General features: G+C 45.5%; 1 protein-coding gene across 1 annotated transcript in view; it reads right to left on the bottom strand.

Moving 5' to 3' along the window:
- Nucleotides 1–25,382, bottom strand: part of MAMDC2 (MAM domain containing 2) — a 150,837-nt gene extending 125,455 nt beyond the window's left edge. The window contains exons 1-2 of the mRNA XM_030293837.2: nucleotides 24,997–25,382; nucleotides 24,546–24,659 (exon numbers count right to left, since the gene is read on the bottom strand). Of these exons, the coding sequence (XP_030149697.1) occupies nucleotides 24,546–24,659; nucleotides 24,997–25,030 (148 nt within the window). The 5' untranslated portion in view covers nucleotides 25,031–25,382. The remainder of the gene's footprint in view (nucleotides 1–24,545; nucleotides 24,660–24,996) is intronic.
- Between the last annotated feature and the right edge of the window lie 312 nt (nucleotides 25,383–25,694).

The raw sequence follows: 25,694 nt of genomic DNA, 5'->3' as shown, positions 1-25,694 counted from the left end.
AGCACATTCAGACCCTGGATGGGGCTGTGATAAGTTGAGATCTGGTTCTCTGATCCAGCTTCTTGGCCAGGAGCTGTTGCTATGGACACCACACTGGTGAGCCACACAGCCAGGCAGGTTTTATAGCCATATAGAGTCTAAGGAGGAGTCTTCCCCATAAAGTGATTTTCTTAAGTTTCCGAAAGAGCTAAATCTCCCACTTGACTTTCCCACTTTTATTAACAAACTGAAAGATCCTTTTTTTTAATGGTAAGTCATTTTTTTTTCCAGGTGTACAACTTAGTGATTTGACAAGCTCATACATTATGCTATGTTCACCCCAAGTGTAGCTACCCATCTGTCCCATTACACCACCATTACGATATCGTTGACCGTATTTCTTATGTTCTGTTTTTTATTTTCATTCCCCTAACTGGAGGCCTTGTATCTCCTTCTCCCCTTCACCCATTTTACCCAACCATCCACCCCTCTCCATACTGGCAGCCATCAGGTTGTTCTCTGTATTTATGGTTCTGATTCTGCTTTTTGTTTATTCCTTTTTTTTCAGATTCCATTTATAAGTGGAATCATATGGTATTTGTCTTTCTCGGTCTGACTTATTTCACTGAACAGATCCATCCATGTTGTCTCAAATGGCATGATCTCATCCTTTTTTGTGGCTGTGTCATATTCGTGTGTGTGTGTGATATTTTCCATATCCATTTGTCTAATGATGTGAAGATATCCTATCTTTAGATAGTAAACTCATGCAAAGACCACACGAGCCAATGACTGGCCCTTAGGGTCACCTGAGCACCTTGTCAAATCAAAGACAACTGAATCCGTTAGTCTTTCTGCTCTGCGTACAGTTTTTGTCCTTGTGCACGCTAAGCGCGCTAAGGCTAGGGGTATAGGCAACTTCTAACGAGTGTAAGGCAAGTAGGTTTCATTGCATAGTCATGGCAGGGAGTGTTGGTGGTGGCCTGGAAACCTGCTGGGGGCTGTATCTGAGCACATAGGAGAGAACCACAGCAGTGTGGATGCCACAAACACAGGACATGGAGTATTTTCTAGACCTTCATCAATAGCGTCTTCTGTAATACCCTAAGAAATGACCTAACTGATGAAGCTAATTCTACTTTACAAGTATAGTCTAGGATCAGAAGCAGTCTTGGAGGCAGAATTCCTTTATTTCAAGCTGTTTGGGACCATACTTCTAATCATCTTCAGTTGGGAGCATTTGGGGATGAGTGGATGAATTATATGTGGATCATAAAACCTGAATATGATGCAGTTAAAAGATTCCTGGATTCTAGCCTGCCTCTATTATTCTACTTTTGCAGGCTTCTGTTTCCTCACCCATAAAATAAAGGGATTACCAGCGTCCTTCATCTAGGCCATTCTATGTTTCCAAACATCTCAAAAGTAACAGGCCAAAAAAAAAAAAAAAAAAAGGCAATAAATACAAGTGAAGAAATTGGACTCCAGCATGTTCTTCGGTGAAACAGAGGATACGGAAGACTTTGGTTAATTCTATGCCAGAGAATGCAACCATTGTCAGTCTGCTCAGCAGTGGAAGGAGATCAGTATACTTCTCTGTGCTCCCAGAGATAAAAATTCACAAATTGAGAAGTCATGGAACTTTGCTCCCTCAGCCAAAGGGAAACTGTTCAAAAATGCTATTCTCTATTCTACTCAACCTGCCCTTGCTAAAGTCACCAAACACCTTCAGGTTGGCAAATCCAGTGGTTTCTCTTTGTCTTCATCTTTCTTCTCAGCCGCATTCAACACAGTTGGACACTCCTGCCTGGAAACACTGTCTTCCTTTGGCTTCTAAGCATCCCTTTGTCTTGACTTGCCTTCTACCTACCTGGCCACCTCTTCTCAGCTCCCCCTGGTTGGCATCTTCTCTATGTCTCCACTCTAAATCTTGGAATACTCCTAGGGCTTGGTCATCTACCCTCCTTTCTCCTCCTCCTCCTCTTCCTCCTCCTCCTCTTCCTCCTCCTCCTTCTCCTTTTTCTTCTCCTTCTCTTCCTCCTCCTCCCCCTTCTTCTTTTTATATTATCCCCCTAGCTGATCCTCCAGTCTGGGACATTAAATACTAGTTCCATACTGATAATTCTCAAATTTATAGCTCACCCCCAGACCTCTACTCTGAACTCCAGACACCCACATCAAATAGTCTACTGGACATTTGCATTTAAAACTCTATAAAAGGCCTCAAATGTAACATGTCCATATCAGAAATCTTATTTTCCCCTACCCCCACTATGATCCTCCCTTATGTTCCTCTCCCACTCTTCTTCCTTTCTATAAATGACATGCCATCCATCCAATTGCTTAAGCCAATTACCTAGAAATCATTCTTGATTCCCTTTCTTCCCACATACATTGTGTTAATGAATCCTGTTGGCTTACCTCCAAAATACAGCTCAAATCCATTCTCTTCACAATGTCTACAGAATTGAAACCACAGTTATCTCTCACCTACATTACTACAAAGGCTGGTTTCCTAACATCTGTTTTCACTACTTATTTATTCCCCACAAAGCAGTAGAGTGATCCTTATGAAATAGAATTCATACTGAAATCCCTTCAATGGCTGCCCATTTCAACATGATTAAAATCCAAATTCTTCACCATGGCCTGAACACCTCTCAAAGATCTGGCCCTGACTACCTCTTGACCTCTCTCCTTAGCTCACTGTGCTCTGGCCACACTGGCCTTCTTGGTGTTCTCCCATCTCATGCAGTTTCCCCCTACCTCAGGGCCTTTGCACTGCTGACCATCCACCTGGTATACTCTCAGGGCCTCCCTCGCTAGTGCATGGCTACTCTTCCTCCTCACTCTATTCTCAGTGCAATGTCATGTCACCAGGGAATCTCTCCTGACCATTCACTGCAGCACACAGTCCCATCCCTCCTGCTTTCCAACCACCCTCTTTCATTTTATTCATAACGTACCTGAATCGACTTCATTTCTTTGTTTATGTGCCCATCACCAAAATTCCCCACCAAATTATAAGCTCCACAAGAGCAGGGTTATGCCTCACTTCTAGACTCCCCAAGCCAAAGCACTAGTCCTTCTTCACTCAGAAGTCAGGATAACAAAACTCCTATCAGGTCATTACTTGCTCAAAGCCTCCAGAGGCTTCCCATCGCTCTCAGAGTGAAGTCCGAAGCCCTTCCCACGGCCTGCACGAGGCTGATGTGGTCTGGCCCCCAGGCTCCTATGAGACCTCACCGCCTCTCCCTAGCCTCCCCCTCACTTGGCTGCAGCCAGACGGACCTCCCTGCTGTTCCCCAAACACACCATGTGCAGCAGTCACTCCCTCTCACTCCAGCATCAGGTCCAACGTTTCCTTTCCAAAGATTCCCTTCCTGCCCACCTGAGCCAAAGCAGCTACCCTTCCCCTGTCCATTTCTTGCCTTAGAACCTAGATCATCTGCCACATCATCCGGTGTGTGTTGCGCCCTCTGTCTCCAGCTCTCCCCACCAGAACACAGGCTCCGAGTGAGGCACAGTATGATTCTGCCCACTGCTGAATCCCTAGCACCTGGCATGCATAGGTTCTCAGTAGATACTTGCCGAATGAAGGAATGATCTGGGCTTGCTGAAAACTCCTAAGTCTTTCTGAGTCATGCCTGTCTGGGTGGATTATACCCAAGCAGTGGGAAGGTTTGTTCTGATGGAAATTACTCCTTTTCAACAGTCTACGTCCAGAGCAGCAACAATTGTACTTCAGTTAAGAAAGCCACACCTGGAGGGGTGCCTGGGTGGCTCAGTAGGATAGGCGTCCGACTCTGGCTCAGGTCATGATCTCAAGGTTTGTGAGTTCAAGCCCCACGTCAGGCTCTGTGCTGATGGCTCAGAGCCTGGAGCCTGCTTTGGATTCTGTGTCTCCCTCTCTCTCTCTGCCCCTCCCATGCTTATGCTCTGTCTCTCTCTGTCTCTTAATAAGAAATAAACATTTAACAAAAACTTAAAAAAAAAAAAAAAAGAAAGCCACACCTGTAGGAAAGAGAAGAGGCCCCTCTGCCAAGCCCCTCATTGGCACGGCACCAAGGGCACCTCTGTCCCCCGAAGGTCCAGTTTCTAGTCTGACCACTTGTGGACCTGAAACTCATTTTCAACATTTTGATTCTGCTGATTTGCGAGAGAAATGTCTTTGGAGAGAGACTAAAGTTTCCCTGGAAGTGGTGACTGTTCCATAATTGAGCCTATTTGCTGGTAGAAGCTGCCCAATGGACGCTTAGACCCCGGACTTCTGTCTCATTATTGCTGTGCACAACAGTGCAACTGTACTCGGCTTATGAATTCCTCATTTGGCTGAGTCTTCAGTGTCCCAACCACAAACAATGAAAACAGCATGGAAAAACAGGCTTAACTTGGGTGAAGGCAAGTTAGACCTGCTGATCTTTTTGGTGGGCATAAAGCTTTTTATTGGCTGTGAAACAGAATGGTGACTTCAGATATAAATGTAGTATGCTCAAAATCAAACTCTCCCCTACAATCCATCACCTGTAATCCAACTAATAAACTCACAAATATTTACTTTGCTTCTTGGTATCTGGTTGGCCCCTGTTGAGGGGTGGGGACAGTGCGGAAGACATCTCTATATATACACATAGGCACATATTTATATATCTCATGATCTGCTCTTTCAAAACAACGATTCTGATTTCTTGAAATAACAAGAATAAGGAAGGGGAGAAAATAACAAAATGAAACAGCAATTCCAGGAACTTTAGACTCTTAGACAACCAAGGGCAGTTTTTAATTTAGAGCTGAGCTTCTAAGAAAACTCTCCCTGTTGGGCAGACCACTGCTAAGGCTGGTAGGGAAGCTGGACTCTAGGGGCTGTTCCAGGCTTAGGAGGGCGTGAGCAGCACAGCTGAATCAACATCTTCATGGACAGACTGACAGCAAGAAAGGACAAGAACTTTAGTCCATCTGATTCATCAATGAGCTCTGAGGGGTAATATTTCACGGGATCATCAGTGGCAGATTTAGCTCACAAAGCCAGACACCAGCTCTACAATCCATTTGTTCAGCGTGTTTTAAGGGCTCCTGAAGGGCTGGGATCAGGCAAGAAAGGCCAAGTGCAGGGGCAGAGACTATCTGTATTGAAAATTTTGGTATTTTGTTCACCATGGAACTTATGTATTACTTTTCTATTTTTTAAAATAGACATTTCCCTAAAGACGATGTGCAGATAGCCAATAGCTACATTAAAAAGATGCTCAGTGGCAGTGATCATCAGGGAAATGCAAATCATAAACCACAATGAGGTATCACCTCACACCTATTAGAATGACTACTCTCTAAAGAGAAAAGAACCAAGTGTTGGTGAGGATGTGGAGAAAAGGGAACTCTTGTGCACTGCTGGTGGGAATGTACATTGGTGCAGCTGCTGTGGAAAACAGTGTGGAGGTTCCTCAAAAAATTAAAAATTGAAATACCAGGGGCGCCTGGATGGCTCAGTCGGTTGAGTGTCCGACTCTTGATTTTGGCTCAGGTCATGATCCCAGGGTTGTGGGATCAAGCGCCGTGTTGGGCTCTGTGATGATTGTGAAGCCTGTTTGGGATTCTCTCTCTCTCTCTCTCTCTCTCTCTCTCTCTCTCTCTCTCTCTCTCTCTCTCCCCCCCCCCCCCACCTTTTGGTCCCTCCCCTACTCATGGGCACACACACACACACACTCTACCTTTTTCAAATAAAACAAATAATAATAAAAAAATAAAATAAAAATAGAAATACCATATGATCCAGTATTTCCACTTCTGGGCATTTACCCAAAACAAGGAAAAGTACTAACTCAAAAAGACACATGCACCCCGACATTTATTGCAGCATTATTTACAGTAGCCAAACTACAGAAGCAACCCAAGCGTCCATCAATAGATGAATGGATAAAGAAATTATGAGGTATATACATAATGAAACATTATATATGTCTATATGTGTGAATATATATAGGTACTCAGATTATGGTATGTATTTATACAATGGAATATTATTTATCCATAAAAGAGAATGAAATCTTGCCATTTGCAACAACACGGATGAAATGTGAGAGCATTAAGTGAAACAAGTCAGACAGAGAGAGACAAATACCATATGATCTCATTTATATGTGAAATCTTAAAAAAAAACAAGCTCACAAATACAGAGAACAGATCAGTGGTTACCAGAGGCAGAGGGTGAGGGGAAGGAGATCAAAAGGTAAAAAAAAAAAAAATTAATAAAATAATAAATAAACCACCAACAACAAATATTATATATATTGATGAGTGGCTTTTTATGGTGTTTTCTTAACATGTGCACACAATGTGAGTGCCTCACTTGCCTTAGCCTAGTCCCAGTCCCTGGTTCATTATGTGCAGAGCACTTTGCAAAGGCATATAGGGGATTAAGAGAAGGAACAGACTTGCATGCTACCTTCTAGAACCACAGCATGATAGGAGGGAAAAGGTATGTCCTTAAATAAGGCCAATAAAATGAAAGAGTGGTAAGCACTTTAAGAGGGGTTCAAAAACTACTGACGGTGCTTCTATTTTTTTATGTTTATTAATTTTTGAAGGAGAGAGAGAGAGACAGAGCGTGAGGGGAGGAGGGGTAGAGAGGGGGAGAGACATAATGAAAAGCAGGCTCTAGGCTCCGAGCTGTCAGCACACAGCCTGATGCAGGGCTCGAACTCACAAGCCGTGAGATTGTGACCTGAGCTGAAGTTGGATGCCCAACCAACTGAGCTACCCCGGTGCCCCTAATGACAGTGCTTCAAGAGTGCTGAGAGGCAGGACAGACACCATGATAAGCCTTCTTGCCCCAGCTCTGCCATTTCTAACTGGGTGACACCAGGCAGGCCATTTATTTATTTATTTATTTATTTATTTATTTATTTTTCAATATATGAAATTTATTGTCAAATTGGTTTCCATACAACACCCAGTGCTCATCCCAAAAGGTGCCCTCCTCAATACCCATCACCCACCCTCCCCTCCCTCCCACCCCCTATCAACCCTCAGTTTGTTCTCAGTTTTTAAGAGTCTCTTATGCTTTGGCTCTCTCCCACTCTAACCTCTTTTTTTTTTTTTTCCTTCCCCTCCCCCATGGGTTTCTGTTAAGTTTCTCAGGATCCACCTAAGAGTGAAAACATATGGTATCTGTCTTTCTCTGTATGGCTTATTTCACTTAGCATCACACTCTCCAGTTCCATCCACGTTGCTACGAAGGGCCATATTTCGTTCTTTCTCATTAGGCAGGCCATTTAACCATGGGAGACTTCTGTCTCATCTGGGAACTGGAGAGATCGCCACCCACCTCAGAGGGTGATTGTGTGATGAGACTAAGTAACGTGTGTAATGCCCACAGGGACTCACAATAAACGACAGCTGTGGGTCTAAGCAGGACTTGGGGAACACAGATGTTAAGTGTTGGTAATGACACTGGCCATCGCATACCTCCAGAGAGAGAAGGGTACAGAAATGCAACATGCTATGTGCATTTTCATGAGAATGCGTGAGAATTATGGCCAGATACTCACACCCATAATTTGGCAATTTCTTTTCAAACTGCTTCAAGAGCCCAATGCTGGCTACGATGTCACTGGCATTGTAAAAGAAAAATCTGTGATAAGGGAGAATGTTTTCCACGTGATCTGGGGTGATTACCATAATGGATGTCAGTTACCAGCTTGGCTTATCTTAGGAGAAGAGAAGAAAATTGAGACAAGTGTTTGAATAATTCACACACAATCAGGAAGAGGAGGAACTAGCCAATTTTCTGAAAAATCCCTCTAGACCACAGACGAGCTGCGGATTTACACTTCACATGCACACACTCACATCTTCTTACTCGTGTTGGGGCAGCATCTTAGAATTTTGTTTCTAAATGTTATATGTCTTCTCTTTGTTGCAGGAAATTGCTTTCTACATTTGTCAAAAGAAGAAAATCCCGTGTCTGGTAATACATCCCTGCTCTCCCAGTAGACACTCACTCAAGCCAGCAGACAAAGTGACAGTTGGTGACACCATCACAGCAGAGCCAAAGGGTAACTGAAAAATTCACCTTCTCTATCTGATGTGTTTGCCTAAACACCTCCTTGAGGAAAACACATCACTTTTGGAGGACGTCTCTGTGATGCTTGGGCTCATCTGGTATTTCTTTTCACTCAACAATCCTTGATGCATTTGGCCTTCATACGTTTCGAAGACAGCATCTTCACAGTGACTAAGATTTGTTCATCCATTCATCAAATAGTTACTGAGTGTCGTTCAGGTGGCAGACATTGTGCAGAGCACAGGAGAGTCCAAAGTGACACATGACAGACAGGTTCCTTGCTGTCCACAAAGCTTGCAGTTTAACAGAGTTGACAGACAATAGACACACAATTAAATAAACAAGAAAACTATCAGAGAGCCACGGTGCCCTAGAGACAATTAAAATCAGGCGATGTGGTAGTGACCGTGAGGGGGTCAGACTTGAGATAGGGTGCTGAGGGAAGGAGGCAAATTTGAGCTGAGGCTGGGATGATGAGAGATAGACAGCTAGGTGAAGGTCTAGGGAAGAGGGTCCCAGGCACAGGAACCACACACCTCACCTACTTCATTGACCAGTGAATCAAGATGTACTTGTGAGCTGGGTACCAGGCACTGCCGTGTAGGCTTCATGGGGACATGGCCTTTGATCTTAGCCCCGTTAGCCTCTCTTTGAGCTCACAGAGCTGTGAGCCACCACAAGGTTCCTGGAAAAAGGATGAGGAAATCTATCCTTCAAGTTTTGAAGACCTAAGGAACGGAATATAGTGGTAGAAGCTTTCTCTTAATTTCTACTTTATCAAAGCTGGTTTGGGAAGCAGGACATGGTAACGGTTTATGATAATGGCACTTGGTTCCCAGGACGAATGAGGAACGGAGTAGTTTTTGGCATCAGAGAACAAGTCATGGAGGACCAGAAGGAAAGAGGAAGTGGCCTCATGCAAGATGAGGTAAACAGGAAGAGTTCAATAAACCTTTATTAAATGCCTACCATGATGAAGCCAGGTGCTAGGGACACAAAGCAATCCCCAGCCTCAAGGGAGATTGGGAGAGATGGTTCAGATGAATGATGGCAAAGACAAACAGGCAAAAAGGCTGGTTTGGGCAAAAAGTTTGTCAAGAGGGTCAACATATGAGGCGTTGGAATCCTATTCACTCCTGGAGAGCACCCAATGGAACAGGCACTGATTTGCGAGCAGACACATGTGGATCCAACCAATCCCTTTTATGGCTGTGTGACCTGGGACACACTGAGGAACCTTGCTGGTTATCAGGTGCTGCATCTTTAAAATGGAGATAGCCATAGAAATCATACAAAGCTGTAATGATGTTTAGAGATAACATGGAGGCGGTATCGAGAACACAGTAATTAATGGTCATTGTTACTACACCACGGCTGAGGTTCTGAATAAGTAGTTTTCCATACTATATTATTACGGCTCTGCAGAAGTCAGTGATTGGTCACCTAAGAGTTGAATACTGACCCTCTCAGCAGTGTCTGTTAGGCATTTTAGTAGACAGATACAGAACCACTGGTCTAGGGCTATGCTTTTACTGCTGGATACTCATGATTTTATTTTTTATTTAGTCAAAACTCAAGATTGAAAAGCATGCCTTTCTCTAGTTGAGCCAGAACATTTTATCAAGGGGTCAGTTATTGCCCAAAGTGGCCGGATGCAGAGTCCAAAGAGTGGTAACAGGGACTGTCCACCACTGTCCTCTGCCTACGTTAAACCATCCGTGATCTCTGCACCCTCTCTGAGCCTGGGCAAGAGCAGCTGTGCTGCAGGGACTATGTGGTGTAGTGGTTCTGGATGGCAACTGTCCTCAGCGTTTGCAACCAAGGCTACAAATTCAAACAAGGTAGAGCTTTCTGGTTTTTATTTGCATGTGTGTGGCTTGAGAAGTGACAAACACCGGGTTTACTAATGTCCTTTTCCTTCTGCATCCAACACACCTGTCGGAAGAGACTGCATGCTTCTTCCATATCAGGTCCCTTGTTTGCCCACTTCCTGCCTTGGCCTCTCCTGCTCCTGACACTTGACGTGACCTAAGAGCCATGCCCCCTTGGTCGCATCCCACCGTGTTTCAAGGACCATCAAGAAGCCTCCTCTTACCCACTCAGCCCCATTCTTGCCAGCTCTTGCTAACCTCTGAACTCCCAGGACCCTTTACATTTTCCTTGCTAGGCCCCAGTCTCAATGACAGATTAAATAGTTACTGTTCATATATCTAATTTCTTCCAGTACATCAGCAAGTGTCCTGAGGGCAAGCACCTTTACTCGTCCTTTGCCTAGCACAGTAGGCAGATGTTAAATGAATAAAATTAAGCTCAAATACTCACTCTGAATAATAGGCCATAGACACTCATTATCTCGTGGTGTTTTAAAACACATGTTCACATCCTATGGAACAGACTTGGGAAAAGTTACAAGACAAACTCTCTACCCCACAGGGTCTTTGCCTGTTAAGAGTGCCTTCCTCATTGGGTCACTGTTAGAATTAAATGAGAGATGCATGTTCATATCCCTTGGGTCAACAGACATCACCCACTACAGAATGAAAAGAGAGAGTGAGTGAGTGAGAGAGAGAGAGAGAGAGAGAGAGAGAAAGAGATGAGCTTACCATCTGCCTTTATCCCAAGGGTCTCATTGTCCTTCAGCTTGTATCGTAACTCCTGCTTACATCTCTACCAATTTGAGCCCCTAATGTCTTTTTGTGTATCCCAAGCAGACAAATATTACATTTTCCTTTTCTCTATCCTTTTTTTTTTTTTTGCATGAGAATACTTGACTCATTTTCAAAACAAGACCAATAAGGTTATCAAGAAACACAAGTTCTGCTGGAATCTGTCCACAGAATGCAAGGGCAGTCATGGGGATGCTGTGCCTGAAAGACTCTCATAGAAGCTCCCAAAGTAATTCATTTAGAACTTGGAACCAGCCAGGAATTCTTCTCTTGTCCCAGGGCCCCATGCCATTTCTAAAGGAAAAGATTAATTTTGCATTTCCTCGAATTAGAATTTACTTGGTGGTAGGGCCCTTGTGTATGGAAGAATCTGGAAGAAGTAATGTCCTTACTTGGTTCTCTCAGTTATTCACATCAGAACTCAAGTAGAAATGTTTCTCGCCTCAAAGTGTAGTGAAAATAAATGAATATTATAACTGCTATATCCTTCACAGAACACAGGCTGGAACCAGAAAATCTCTTAGAGGGGCACCTGGGTGGCTCAGTCGGTTAAGTGTCTAGCTCTTGATTTTGGCTCAGTTCATGATCTCAGGGCTAGTGAATTCAAGCCCCACCTTAGGCTCTGTACTGTGTCAACAAGAAGCATGCTTGGGATTTTCTCTCCCTCTCTCTCTGCTCCTCCCCCTGCTAAAATAAATAAATTAATTAATAAAAGAAAAGAAAATCTTTTATGAGATACAGCCCTGCCACCCAGGATGTCTGTGACCTGCAAGTTATATTACTTCTGTATGCCTCACTTTCTGGAACCCTCAAATGAAAATGAAAATAAGATTCAACTTAGTGAGATATTGGGAGAATTGAATCAGTTAATAACATCAAACATACGGAACAGCCAATAAATGAGGGAAATTACTCCATAAGAGTTATCTATTATTGTAACTACTATTATCATTTCTATTACAAAGATCCTTTAAGACATCGTGACAAGGGAGAGTGGGAAAAGAAAACGAAAATAGCAGAATGATTATTTTCTTAGTCTGTGGAGACAAACACAGGTTAACACCCAGGCCCCATCAATTGCTTGTTCCATGACTCTGGGTATGTTAAAAAAAAAAAAAAAAATCTACAAACCCCACTTTCTTCATCTATAGTGAGTGTCTTCCTCATGGGGTCTTTGTAAACAGTCAATGAGATTATACATGCAAGAGATCCATAATAATTGCTCAATAAATGTTATATAAAATAATTGTTATTATTCATTTTTCTTCTAGGTTTACTGGCTCAGTGCCGACACAATCAGCCAGTGCTCAGTAAATGCTTGCAAATACAACTTTGGTCTTTGAGGGTCTTTTTTTTTTTAGCAACTCTGAAATGAGATTTAAGGATAAATATAAAAAATGATCACTGATATGTCCATTCTCAAAATATTTAAATAAAATGTGCCACACCCCATCCTCAGCTCCCAGCTGAAGGTAGCACTGTGATGGCAAATCATTCTGGAATGCACCCAGGGGTTGGTGATGGAGACTAAAGGAGATTGGAACTCTGAATTCTTGCAGTTCTCTCTTCTTTGCTACCTTTGTCAAATGTGTCCCAGAAAAAGTTTTCCAATCACTTGAGGCTAAAAAATGCAGTGTCTTTTGTGTGTGACCATGATTGATTGCACATTTGAACAGGATGATAGTGAACAGTCTCTATTTTTCCAAGATGTATTAATTTTCTAAGAATTCTTAGACTACTAGGCTAATATTATGCTCAGCAAGAGATCCCTCGTAAATATGTCCAAATTTATTTTATGACAGGGACACAGTCACACAATTATGAGTGACTTCCTTATAACCAAAATGATAAATGAATGGAGCTAATTAAAAATATAAACCACTTTACACCCTGTTCATCTTCCAGCAATTTTTATTTGTAAGTAGCTGAGTTTGTGGAGAGGCAGAGCCTTGACAGATATTTGGAGGGACAGAGAAACTTTCTTAGCAACTGAGCTGTCCGCTTTGAGCTGTTAGACAAATAAGTCACCTTTATTCTCTCTCAAAAGATGCTTAATAGCATACTTGACAGACAAGAGGCCACTTGGCTCAAACATGAACATGACATTGTTGGTAATTATTGATACGTTCTTTAAATGGGGGCGTGGTCTACCAGCCCAGAGTTTACGCCCTACAACTGCCAGTGTCCTTTTAAATTTAGCACCCTTTAAAGCATATGTATATGGATAACAAAGAGGTTCTATTCCATAAGCCTGAGACTAAAAATGAATCATAACTTCATGTCAATACTATGCATCTTTATTTTATTTTTTTAAATATTTTTTATGTTTATTTATTTTTGAAGGAGGGAGAGACAGAGCATGGCCGGGAGGGGCAGAGAGAGAGGGAGACACGGAATCCAAAGTGGCCTCCAGACTCTGAGCTGTCGGCACAGAAGCCCACGCGGGACTCGAACTCACGAGCTATGGAGATCATGACCTGAGCCGAAGTCAGACGCATAACTGAGCCACACAGGTGTCCCTATACTATACATCTTTAAATATGTAATCTTCAATATCGTTTCTCTTTTATTATACAGTATTTAATAGAGAACTATGTGTAGGTAGTTTGTTGACTTTTATGTTGACAACAAAGATGAAAATCTGCAAAACTAATATATAACCTAGGATGTATTTGGGTTTCTTTCCCCAGTTACTCCTAAGTATGAAACGTGAGTTCAAAACAGTCTGTTCTCCAGTGTTGATTCTTAAAAAAAAAAAAAAAAGATATTAATGTTTCACTCACATTGTCCTCATCAGAATTTGTGGAAAAGGGAAACAGTCTTCAGGAACAATGGTGTGATTTCAGATTCAGGATTTGTAATGGAAAACCAAAGCGTTTCCATAAAGCTTATATTTTAAAATGCACTAATGCACGGTCATAACACCCTTCAAAGAAACATTCTCTATTATCCATTTTTAATAAAGTCACAAACACAGAAGAAATCTGCAGAAGCTTAAAAAAAGAAATGTTAAGTTACAGTTTCAGGCAAGATGGTTTCAGGCATACAATATTAGTGAGCAGAGAAGGTAGCTTCTCGGTAAAGTTAAAGCATATTAAAGTCATCTTCATTTTTATAAGCATGGCCCCAAATAACACTTGAGTTCTCCTTGGCAGTGAAGCAAAATTTTGTCAAATAAGGAATGGAAATTTTTCTAAGCATAGACCTAAGTTCTGTGTCACACTGCTGTAGAGCAACACTGCCATCCTGTTAAGAGTAAAAGAATGAGTACATACTAAACTTCTCGTCCAGGGGGGCCACTGGCTTGCAAAAAATACACTTATCTGTGTACTCTTCTGATTCTTTCACTGTAGGGATGGATGAATTCAAGTTGAGGAGTATTCCTTAGGACTGCCAAAGTGTCTTAGGTCAAGCTATAAATTTTTCCCCAAGTTCTCTGCCAAGATTACGCTGAGGACTGACAAGAGAATCCTTAAAATGGTTCCAAAAGTAAACTTTCATCTGTTGTGGACAAAAATAAGTAAAATTATGTTTTTCTATCTCTGCTCGATGCCTGCTTGATTCCAAAGGCTCACCACCGCACGGCAGGTGTAGCTGGGGCCCAGAACCCCAGAGCTGGAACGTCAGGACATCGCCAATATTTTGCAGAGGTTTTCCACTATCTCTAGAGAAGCATAAATCTTGCAGGTCAGTCGTCCTTGGGGTTGACCTCTGTAAGTACAAAGGCATCATCCTACTCACTGATGGGAGGGAGCCCAGGGCCAAGAGAAGCTCAACTCTTTGTAGCCGGGTGGGCTGCAGTCCATATCCTGACTCTCCAACTGTGTTGCCCTGGGCCTGTTATCTTAATCTATCCGTATCTCATTCTTTCTCATCTGCAAAATACGGTAATAACTGATAATAACCACCCCTAGAACTGTCATGCAGGTCAGAGATAAGGACAACAAGTGTCCTTGGCACATGCCATGAAATGCTACCTGTGGATCACAGAACCTGGCTATGTAAGAAGCTACCGTATAACTATTTCGTCAGGTTTCACGTCACACTTCTCACTAGGAACCATTCTTCTAAAGAAATAGAATCCACATCGCCATTAAAGTTTCCTTATACCTAAAGATTCCCCTATCACGTATGAAAGGTTTGTTTTTGGTTCTTATTAAGTGGGTTCCAGGATGCATCGTAAGGACCACAGATTCAGCCTAACCTCCTACATCCTCTGCATTTACAGTAGAAATAAAATTTCCTGCATTTTAAAATTGACACTCAAGTGTTACTGAGCCATTTGGTGGAGGGCTCCTGGGTTGCATGGGTCTGTGAGATTCATATACTCTTGACGTTTCTGAATTATCCAAGTGGAAATTGGGTCTAATGCAGAGCTAATGAAGATGGCCCCCTCTCTCCAGAAACTTTCTTGTTGGTCCTTTCCACTTAGTCCATAAACAAACTCAAGTCTCCCCTCCCTAAAAGAAAGAAAAAAAAAGTGAAACAAAATAAAAACAAAAACCTGTCATCTCAAGTTTTTTGGTAGGTCTGGTTGAATCTCTAAGAAAGGGAGAACACCCAAATTTCTTTGCCAAGAATTCTCTGTTGTCTGCACTTGCCCCTCATGCTTCCACCAGGGTATCCTGGTCTGTCCTCCTCATTCCATGGAAACCACAATGTCAGTTCCAACAGATAAGTCCTCTACGCACACCTCTGTGCTGCCCTCGGCCCTGCCGGTCACATGCTCCTCTTGAAACTTCGAATTGCTTTGGCTTCCGGTGACCTTTACTTCCCTAATTCTCTTCACACACACCTGGTTCCTCCTGTATCTCTCATTCCACCACCCCTTTTGGATGCCTAATCTTCACGGTGAGGTCAAGGCTCCACCTCAAGATGGTTCTCCTTGGATGATCTTGTTCCTGCTCAAGATTTCAACTGCTGTCTTGCCTGGGTGGCGCAGTCGGTTAAGCGTCCGACTTCAGCCAGGTCACGATCTCGCGGTCCGTGAGTTCGAGCCCCGCGTCAGGCTCTGGGCTGATGGCTCAGAGCCTGGAGCCTGTTTCCGATTCTGTGTCTCCCTCTCTCTCTGCCCCTCCCCCGTTCATGCTCTGTCTCTCTCTGTCCCAAAAATAAATAAACGTTGAAAAAAAAAATTAAAAAAAAAAAAAAAGATTTCAACTGCTGTCTTCATGCTGAAGATTCCCAAGGCCATTGTCCTGCCCAGGTTGTACCTGACCTTCAGATTCTTGAATCAAAGGGTTCCACCTGGATGTTTCCCACGCAACTCAGAATGGAACACACCTTCTCCCCTAACATGATGGCGCTCCTGAAATCCCCCAACTATGGTCACCACCAAACAGCTGCCCCACCTAGAAGCCAGGGAGTCACTCTCCCTCTGATTCATCCCACCCCATCAATCAACAAGTCCTGCCAATTTAGTCCCCTTTCTGGTATTTTATTTACTCTCTCCCTTTCATTCCTGCTACCCCTGTCCCATTTCAAGCCCTCATCCACTCTCAGCTGGACCACTGGATTGCCCCCTGATGAGCCACCCCACTGCCAGTCATATCTCCCTCAAATCAACCTTCCTCACAGCTACTGGACTGGTTAGCAGGCCATATCACTACCCACTGTCCACAGGAATAATGAACAGGCAGGTCCAGCAGACCAATAACAAAGTCACACAAATGGTTCCTCCAGAAGGGTCTTGCCTACACTTTGCACTCCTTATTCTTGCCCAAATATAGCTCTCTAGACTTCCTGTTGATTCTGAAAGCTGCTACTTTTCCAATAAGTTTCTTTTCTGCTTTATTTAAATAGCAAACTTATGCTGTTTACAATGAAGATCCGTGACTATGTACAGTTCTGTTTGCTCTCTACCATAATTACGGATTCGTGTCTCCTCCTATTGGTGTATGGGTCCCAAGGGCAGGGACCGTGGCCATGTACGTACTCCTGTTCTCTGTGTACTCCGACTACTAATATAATGCCTGATAGATTATAGGCACTCCAAATGTGCATCGGTAGAATGGATATTCTTAGATGTTTTTTCTGTAAAATGTATGATTCATTCATGACACTATGAAGTTATGGTACATTTTGTTCTGTTTTATTATCTTATTCTTTGCCGCAGAATCACCCAAAACACAAATCACTTTCTTATAACTTAGAGGAGGCAAATATTCTGACAGATCTCACTAAATCACAAGCCCAATCCTTTGGTTTTCTCATTTGCCACATCCATATGCAAGGGCTTCTTCAAAGAGTAAATATCTCTACCCGCTTTTATCCATCAGGGTCGCTACTGTTGGTGTCTTACACTTGAGTTCCTTTGGAAAAACAGCTCTCAAAAGCTAACTTAAAGTCTGATAATCTTTTGCTAAAAATACTTTACAGACCAAGCAGTGTCACTCTCAAGGTTGCATTGTGATTGTTTGTGATGACAGAGGATCAAGGGTCTTAGGTAGCTGTAATGAGTCAATAATCCAAGGGCTATTTGTCCCTTGGTATGTCAGAGATGGAACAGACCACCTGCGGGTGAGACAAGCTGAAACACTGCTTCCCTGTTATACTTGGAAATTAAAACACTAGCCTCCAAAGTCCTTGAAGTCCTACAGTAGGAAGGATTATTAAACACAACCTCTTTTACCACAGGGGAACATGGCAAGGGTTGGTTTTTTTTTTTTTTTTTTCTATTAATCTCAACAAGGGCTTTAGAGATTGATTAAATTTGAAGTGTTTGCTGATACCACATGCTGTTTGTCCGTCATTGTGGAGAGGATGTGATCCCTGTCCTCAAAGATGTAAGGTCCTGGCCAGGTGAAGGGGTGGGGACCCTGACAAGGAGGGGCTAAGGAGAAGACACACAGTGGGAAGTGAAGAAGGCCAGGGGAAGGGAGGGGAGGGAGATGTTCATCTACCGGGGAAACTCAGAGAATGTTTCAAGAAAGAGTTGGGTCTTGGGGCACCTCGGTGGCTCAGCCAGTTAAGCGTCCAACTCTTGATTTCAGCTCAGGTCATGATCTCACGGTTTGTGAGATCAAGCCCCATATTGGGCTCTGTGCTGACAATGCAGAGCCTACTTGGGATTCTGTCTCTCCTTCTCTCTCCCACCCTCCCCTCCCCTCCCCTCCCCTCCCCACTGTCTCTCAAAATAAATAAATACACTTAAAAAAAAAAAGAGCCAAACCTTAAGGCATGGGGGGCGGGGTGGGGGTGGAGAGTAGGATTTCAATAGGCCAAGATGGATCAGGGGAATAAAAAAGCAGAAAACAGATGTGGAGAACAATACAAATACAGAAAAAGGCAAGAAATTAAAGGGTGTGTTGACAAACAGCACATTAGAGATTAACAGGAGGGAAGGGAGCAGATTTATGATTTTGGGCAAATCATGGGGGGCCTTGAGTGTTACTCTAGGCACTGTGCAGGTTCTCCTGGCAACTGAGAATCAAAGGATACTTTTTTTTTTTTTAGGTTTCTTTGTATATTTTGAGAGACAGAGAGAGAGCAAGCATGAGCTAAAGGGGCAGAGAGAGAAAGGAGATAATCCCAAGTAGGCTCCAAGCTGTTAGTGCAGAGCCCAACATGGGGCTTGAACCCATGAACTGTGAGATCATGACCTGAGCCAAAATCAGGAGTCAGACACTCAACTGAGACACACAAGCACCCCAGATTCAAAGGATTCTTAACAAGAGGGCATTTCTTCTTTCTTATATCTGGAGGGGGTGGACAGTTGGCAGTCCTTACAAAGCACTGTCCTCAACCCTGGGCACATATGAAAATCACCTAGGGAGTTTGTTCATTTGTTAGTGTTTGTTTATTGATTAACTATGCCAAGTCTGGTCTTATTTCTGGCCAAATAAATCAGAATCTCTTGGGGTGGGACCTTGACATGACAATTTTTAAAGAAATTTTTAGGTGATTTTAACATCCAGTCAGTGTTGAGAATCACTGGTTTAATGCATAGTATGAGAATTCTCTACAAACTCTTAATTTTTGTTGGGAACGCTTTGCCAAAATTACATAAGACATTCTGCTTTGCTTAACTAGGCATGGCCTAATACATACAACAGAAACTTCTGATATACTGTGAAAGTTCCTTGCTTTTAAATAACTTCCTCATTTATCATTAGCAATATGTTCATCTGTGTTAAGCACTACCTTCTTCCTGTAGGTATTTCATATATATATCATTGGTAATTACTGATATGTTCCCATATACATGATATGATATTTATAAACACATTTGATATATACAGAGAACAACCAAGATGTCAAGACCATGTGTAACTACCTACCAGCCGTATGTATTAAGATACCCATCACTTACATTGACATAATGGGGTTTCACTTAAATTCTTAAAAATCAAATATTATTTAACAAGAGATAGAAGTAGGTCCACTGCTGGGGTGACCTAGCAAGGAGGTTGTGCTATTTTAAGAATCTGAATTTTTTATAAATACTATATGCCAAGATGCAAGTCACAAAACATGCTAACCGTATGCTAGGGGATTTGAAGGTGTTAATGAAAGCAGAAAGTCCCACGACAAGGGATTCTTTTTTTCCTCCCAACATATGGTGACCACAGCTGACTTGTGCAGTTATGAGAAGGGAAGCATCCTAAAACTCCTAAGGTGCTTCGTGGGGGATGAGGACAGGAGCTGGGTAGCCACTTCCTGTTGGGCAACTCTAATTTGAGTAGGGTAAAAACCCAGATGAGGTGTTGGCCTTGATAGGAAGGGGGTTGGCCTGTCAGAGCCTATGTCCAAAAAAGTCAGTCAAGACAGGGAGGAGCAGGCAGATATAACCAGTCCAAGCAGGTTAAATCCCAAGTGGAGGGGCCAGGTAAGAGAAACCAAGAACCCAGACTGATGGACAGGGAGGCCGAGGGGTGGGGACCTGCCCAAGAGCTTAGGGGATAAGAGATCAGTTTGGCTAGGACTCTCATAAAAGACTCCATGCCATCAATCAGACAGATGAAGAATTACCTTTGAAGGAGCAGAATGAACCGGGAGCACAGACGAAAACGCATAAGGGCTTTTCAATCATCCAATACTAGAATTACTCATTGAGCAAATTTATCCATTCAACAAATATTTATTGAGCACCTCCAATATGCCAGGTCTTTTTCTGTATGCTGAAGATTACAGGCAGGTGGGATGTCTACAGCTCTGCAAGAGTGAATCAATACACAAGATGGCATAACATGTAGTGCTTTATGGGTTTGCTAGGCCCAAAGCACTGTGCCTTTGGGACCCATGTTCTTCCATATGTATGAAATATACAATTAATTCCCTGATGAAGACTTTCCAACATTTTATAATTAATACACCAAAGCTCCAGGGCCCAGGACCCATAGTGACAGGGATGCTAGGAGAAGTGCACTAAGGCTGGAGCATAGAACAAGTGGAGAGCCAAGGAAGTGAGGCCTTGTCCCCTGCTTGGTCCATGACCATGACTGGCAGCCTGTGTGGGCCCCAGCATGCTCCCCTGTAAAATGAGGAGGTTGCACTGGATGAATTCCAAAGCCCAGTTCTAGATCTAGGATCCTAGGCAGGGCCAGGGCAGAGTCAAGCTGGGCTCAGGCACAGCACATGGCAGCTATGGTCAACCTGAGAGCAGCACTAGCCAGGGCAGCCCCAGGGAGAGGCATGTGATACTGCAGGAGTAACTTGGCCATTTCCTGGGATTGACTGTCTCTCCAAGGGACATCAAAGGAATACGCCAGACTTGTGCTGCTTTCCAGTCTCCACACAACATGGGAGTGTGTTTCTACTGAGAGTGTACTGAGAGACCAACAGGCAGAGGCAACGCGGGTCTAAGCAGGCCCATGGCGGGGGGGGGGAACTACCTGATGAACTGGTGATGTCGGGGGGGGATGCTAAGGTGATTCTCCCAGAGTCAGGAAAGAGCTGTAATTCACAGGAAGGGAGGACTGGTCTCCCTCTTCCAAGAAGGCCTCTTGGGCTCCCAGGCAGACTTTTGGCTGTAGGTGGAATATCAGGTGGGATTTATCATTTTAAATAATAACTGGCACATGACAGAGCACAGAACCGAAAATCAGATGGCCAAGTAGCTGAAAGTGTCTGTAAGAGAGAAGAAATGGGTTTGGATAAAGAGTGGGGGGGGTCAGAAAGACATATGCGCGTACTTACAAAGTGAGTTCAGCACACTCTACCACGTCCCCCACATTACCCCCTGGTAATGCCAAACCTTGTAGCCTGTCTTCCTGCCTCAGATAGCATCACTCGCTCCGAGGCACAAATACCATCCACACTCTTCCATATTAAGCCATTCCTCAAACACCGACCCCCACTGTTGTGCAAAAGACGCATTCCCTACAAACAAGTGCTTTGAATTTCCTTGTTTATCTCCCGTCCACCTAACACATTTCTTTATTTGCCTTCCTCTGGGGGGCTTAGCGTTCTCAGCTTCCAGTTAAGGAGCAGTACCTGGACTGGGTTTTTACCTCCCCCCCTTCCTTAGTTCCTCCAATGGCTTCCTTATAGAGTTAGGTTAAAGGTGCTAAGCCAAGGTGTCCACAGCCTGGAGTGGAGCCAAAATTCACCCGATGATTCATTTGATTGTGACTCTTCCAGTGTGAGGCCAACTTACTGGGTTCCAAGAATCCTCAGCCAAAGGGCTTCTGCCCCCACAGCTGGCATTGGGTAAATGGAACCAACAGTCTCGATTTCACCTGAGGACCACTGTCCAAAGAGCTTCCAGTATTCTCTGAACTGTGAGTGAATAAACAAGTTTTTTTTTTTTTTTTAAACAGGATGAATGAAGGAATAAAGAAGATTTTTATAGGATTAAATAGATCTCTTCTTTCCTGGATTTAATTCAAACCTAAAATTTAGACGTGAATTCCAGTTTGAGTCTAACATAATCTCACTTCCCTTGACAACTTAGAGGAAATAAAAATATTCTCCAAAAAGTGTAGAGGGAAATTAAACTAAATTGGGCAATGTTAGCAAATCTAGAAAGTAGACAAGACTGGACTGCAGCATCTAATCACCGGCACTGGCGCCCCCGCCCTGTTCTGGGGGCACCCTCCATTGTGGTACACAATCCAAGCAAACAACACTGGTCAAAACTCAGCCATCCCATGCCCAGTGGAGAGCAAGTATATTTCAAGATGGCTATGAACTAGAGACATTGGAATTGCAATGACAGACTCTTAGAGACCTAATACTGGAAATACACCAAAGAAGCGGACCTTACATACAATTTGGGGCAGCGGAGGGATATTTTGAGCAAGGGCCTGCCACAATTACCCCCAGATTTGATTTTCCTGTGATGAGATTCCAATTCGCAGATTTGTTTCCCTACTTAATTCCCTGCACTGGGCCTCCTCCCCGCAAATTAACCTACTGACCGAGGACATACAGAAAGTGCCATTTGTATGCCAAATACTCGTGGGCAAAGGTCTCTGAAACCTACAACTTTCTATGGTGTATTCAACACGTGGCGGTGGATGGAACCAGTCTCAAAGGATTCCTGCAGCAAGTTGAAGTAAATCTGCAGAGAGGCTTGGCCACAGCTTGCCAAACTGCCGCCTCTGCTGATTTTATCATCTTTAATTGACCAACCCAAGAACGGGTTTACAACGGAAATTCTTAGTGATGGCCTCTCGGCAGGCGCACACCTCACTGCCCCTCTGGAGGGCGCTTGGTCGCGTCCAAGTTCTGGCCTTTGGAAAACATTGCTCTCCAGCGAATGAGGCCTACCCTGCCTCTCGTCTTCTGCCGGGAAGGCTCAGAGGAGAATGAATTAACTTCCCCCCAGCCAAGCCAGTAGTCCTGATCCTGAGCCAGAAAGCAGTGGCCGTTAGAAGCGAGAAAGAAAGCTAGAAGGAAAGCAACAGTGCTTCCATTATACTATTAAACCATAATCACCTTCTTCTATTATAAGCATCTTCCTGTTTTCCCCGAAGGGGCGCTGTTTAACTGCCACTTGGGTGCAAACGGGCCAAGCCAGCATTTCCTGTGGGTCTGGAAGGCGGGTTAAGCTCAGCCTGCTGTGGTGCATCCACTGACCCCCGAGCAGGCCGTGAGGAGCCACCCTGCTGGGGGTGGGGGCTCCGAGACTGGGCCTCCTGGATCAAGGGGTGATGTTGATGTCCTTCACCAGGGGCCAGGACTAGGGTGAGGCAGGAGGCGTGTTGAGGGCACAAGATTTAAGCAGGTTTTCAGTCTCAGCGTCACGCCAGTGGCCCTTTCTCACCAATTCCCGCTCTGCCCAGGGCCACCAGCACCGGGGGACAGGCGTGTGAGTGGGCGCATGTGTGTGTTGTGTAAAAACACACTGTGGTCAGTGGTTCTCAAAGCATCGTCTTCAGACCAGCTGCAACACCTGGGAACTTGTTCGAAATGCAAATTCTCAGGCCCAGTGAATCTGGTACTCGGGCGGAGGGAGAGGGGCTCAGCATCTGTGTAACACGCACACCAGGTAATTCCTGTGCAGCTGAAGCCTGAGAAGCTTGGTAGTGCTAGGGAATAATGCCCGTCCCACGGTCCACATCCAGTGGTCTCTCAGGGTGCGTCGCCCACAGCAGGAACAGGGAAAGAAAGGGTGGGGTGGCGAGATGACAGAGACCTTCCCAAGGCCATCAGCAGGGTCGGAACCCCGCAGGTAGTAAGTCAGGGGTTGCTTTTTCCCCAGCCATCCCGAAGTAAACTGTAGCGGTCAAGACCTGGCAACTGTTGGCAATAAATAAAGATTGCTACTGAGTTGCTTCCTTCCAGGTTCTTCCCCTTAACTAGACAGCTCAGGGCCAGCTGTGGAGTGACACCATGTGTCGTGGGCCAGCCGTTTGACCGTTCTGAGACTGAAATGGCCACCTTTGTAAAATGGGGTAATATCGCCCACCCGTGAGGGTCCGAGAGGCCAACAGAAGCCCAAGAGAAGCGTGGGCCAGGGCAAGCTGTGGTGACAGGCTGTGCGTGCGAAGCAGGGGTGTGGCCTCCACCCAGCTCCGGGGAAGCCAGCTGGGACGCCTTGGGGACAGAGGACAGCTCAGAGGGGAAGCTGATCTCCTTTAAGCTGCTGTGTTTTTAAAAGGAGGCTATCCCCAGTCCAAATGTCCTGGGGCACCAGGCTTCTACAAATGGGCTCACCGAGGGGGGGAAAAGAAAAGCAGAGGGTGAGCCCAGGGCCTGCTGTGGAGCGCTGGAGGGCTGCTTGTGTTTTTACCACATAATGAAGGGCAAGAAGAAACATCCGAAGACCCACATTTAAACTGTCACCAGAACCCAAACAGTATGTAGTGGTGAGGCGATGACCAACGCCTCCAGCCCAGTGACCTCAGGCACACAGTCATGGACTCGTTTCCTCCTTTGCTAAGTGCTGGGTTGCAAACACAACAGAAGTACGAGGATGAAGTCAGCAGCAACACACTGAGGCACAGCGTAACCACGAGCTCTTATCACGGAGGTCTCATCACAGAATTGGGGAACCATTTCTGCAGTGTGGGAACAGAACTACCTCCCATCCAACGCTCCCCGCTCCTAAAGGTGTCTACTGAGGACCAGAGAGGCTGACAACCTGCAGAGGGCACACAGCTAGGGTGACAGTAGCTGTGTCCCTTTCTCCCTTCCATTAGGAAGTGCTGGGGGGCGGGGGAGGGGGAGCGAAAAATCTCAGCGCTTCCACCCAGGGGCCAGGTAAACAAAGGGCATCCCCGCCCCCACGTCTTCTTCGGCCTCGCACAGCTGAAGGTTGGAAGGAGGATCCATGACTCACACTTTTCCTCCGGAGGGGATTTAACTCCAAGATAGCATTGCCCTTGAGAAAGAGCCAACCAGCAAGGAGGAAAGTTCACCTCGGGGCCCGGGTGGCTCGGGAGCCCCCTTACCTTCCTCGTTTAAAAACCAGGGCTGAAACTGGAGCACCGAGTCAAAGCCGCAGGTGTTCTCTTCAAAGGCGCAGGAACCCGCGGGCAGGTCCAGGGCTCCCGCAAGCTGCAAGGCTGCGGGCACAAAACGAGTTTCAGTTGGGGCTCGGCCTGGGAGCGTCTGCACCAACTCGGGGCGCCCCGGGGGGGACGGGGTGAAAGTGAGGGGAATGCGCGCGGGAGGGGCGCGAGAGGGGTGCACCACTACACCCTCCCCGCCCCCGGCGCTTGTCCCGCGGGCCCTGCGTGCACCCGCAGCACCACTCCAGGCTTCGGAGAGGGGTACGGCCGTCGGAGAGGATCCCGGGGCGCCCTCGGCTAGCCCAGCCCAGGACGGCAAGCCGGCCACCGGGGCTGCGGGAGCGGGTCACGAGGGCGCCCCCCGGGGGTCCCCCTGGGTCCTCGCACTTACCTTGTACTGCCAGGAGGACGCCCCTTAGCAGCATGGTCGCGCTTCGGGGAGGGAGGACGACCCGAAGGGGGTGCAAGCTACCGGCCCGCTGGGACCGGCAGCCCCGGTGGAGGGGAGCGGGCGCGCCGGGGACGGACCAGGCGAGAGGCAGAGCGTGCACTTGGAGCTGCCCAAGTTTGCGGAGCGGCTCGGGTTGCTGAGCGGAAAGCTGGGGGTGCCTGACTGGGGAGCGCCGCTCGATCGCGTCCCGGGTGAAGCCGGCGCGGCGCACAGCTGGTCCCGGGCGAGGATTGGGCTGGGCGGGAAGGAGACAATTGCACACTTTTGAAAAGCCAGCTAGGACTGGCCGGGAGAGGAGAGGTCGGGATGCAGGGCTTTGGCTCAGGGTTTTAAAGCTCGGGACCAGACCTCTTGCAGACACTTGGAGGGGGGCAGGCCTTCCAGCAGCCCCTCCGCTGGGCTGGGACTGGAGGCGCCCGGCCCCGCCCCGCCCATCCGCGGTGGGAACCAGCTTATTTCTGGGGACAGCTTCCCCGCATCTGGCACACCAGGGCTGCAGGCTGGCCCTAATTTTAACTTCTTCTCCCCAGAATGGAAAAGGGTGGAATTCTCCTAGGAAAACCTAGAGGAAAGCTTGGAAACTGGTGACACAAGCTTTGTATCTCAGCGCGTTCTCAGTATTCTCTGGGCGTTCGGGG

The sequence above is a fragment of the Lynx canadensis genome, chromosome D4, assembly GCF_007474595.2.
Source record: "Lynx canadensis isolate LIC74 chromosome D4, mLynCan4.pri.v2, whole genome shotgun sequence".
NCBI lineage: Eukaryota > Metazoa > Chordata > Mammalia > Carnivora > Felidae > Lynx > Lynx canadensis.
Note: the sequence above shows the minus strand (reverse complement) of the source record. Positions and strands in the feature narration are given on the sequence as shown.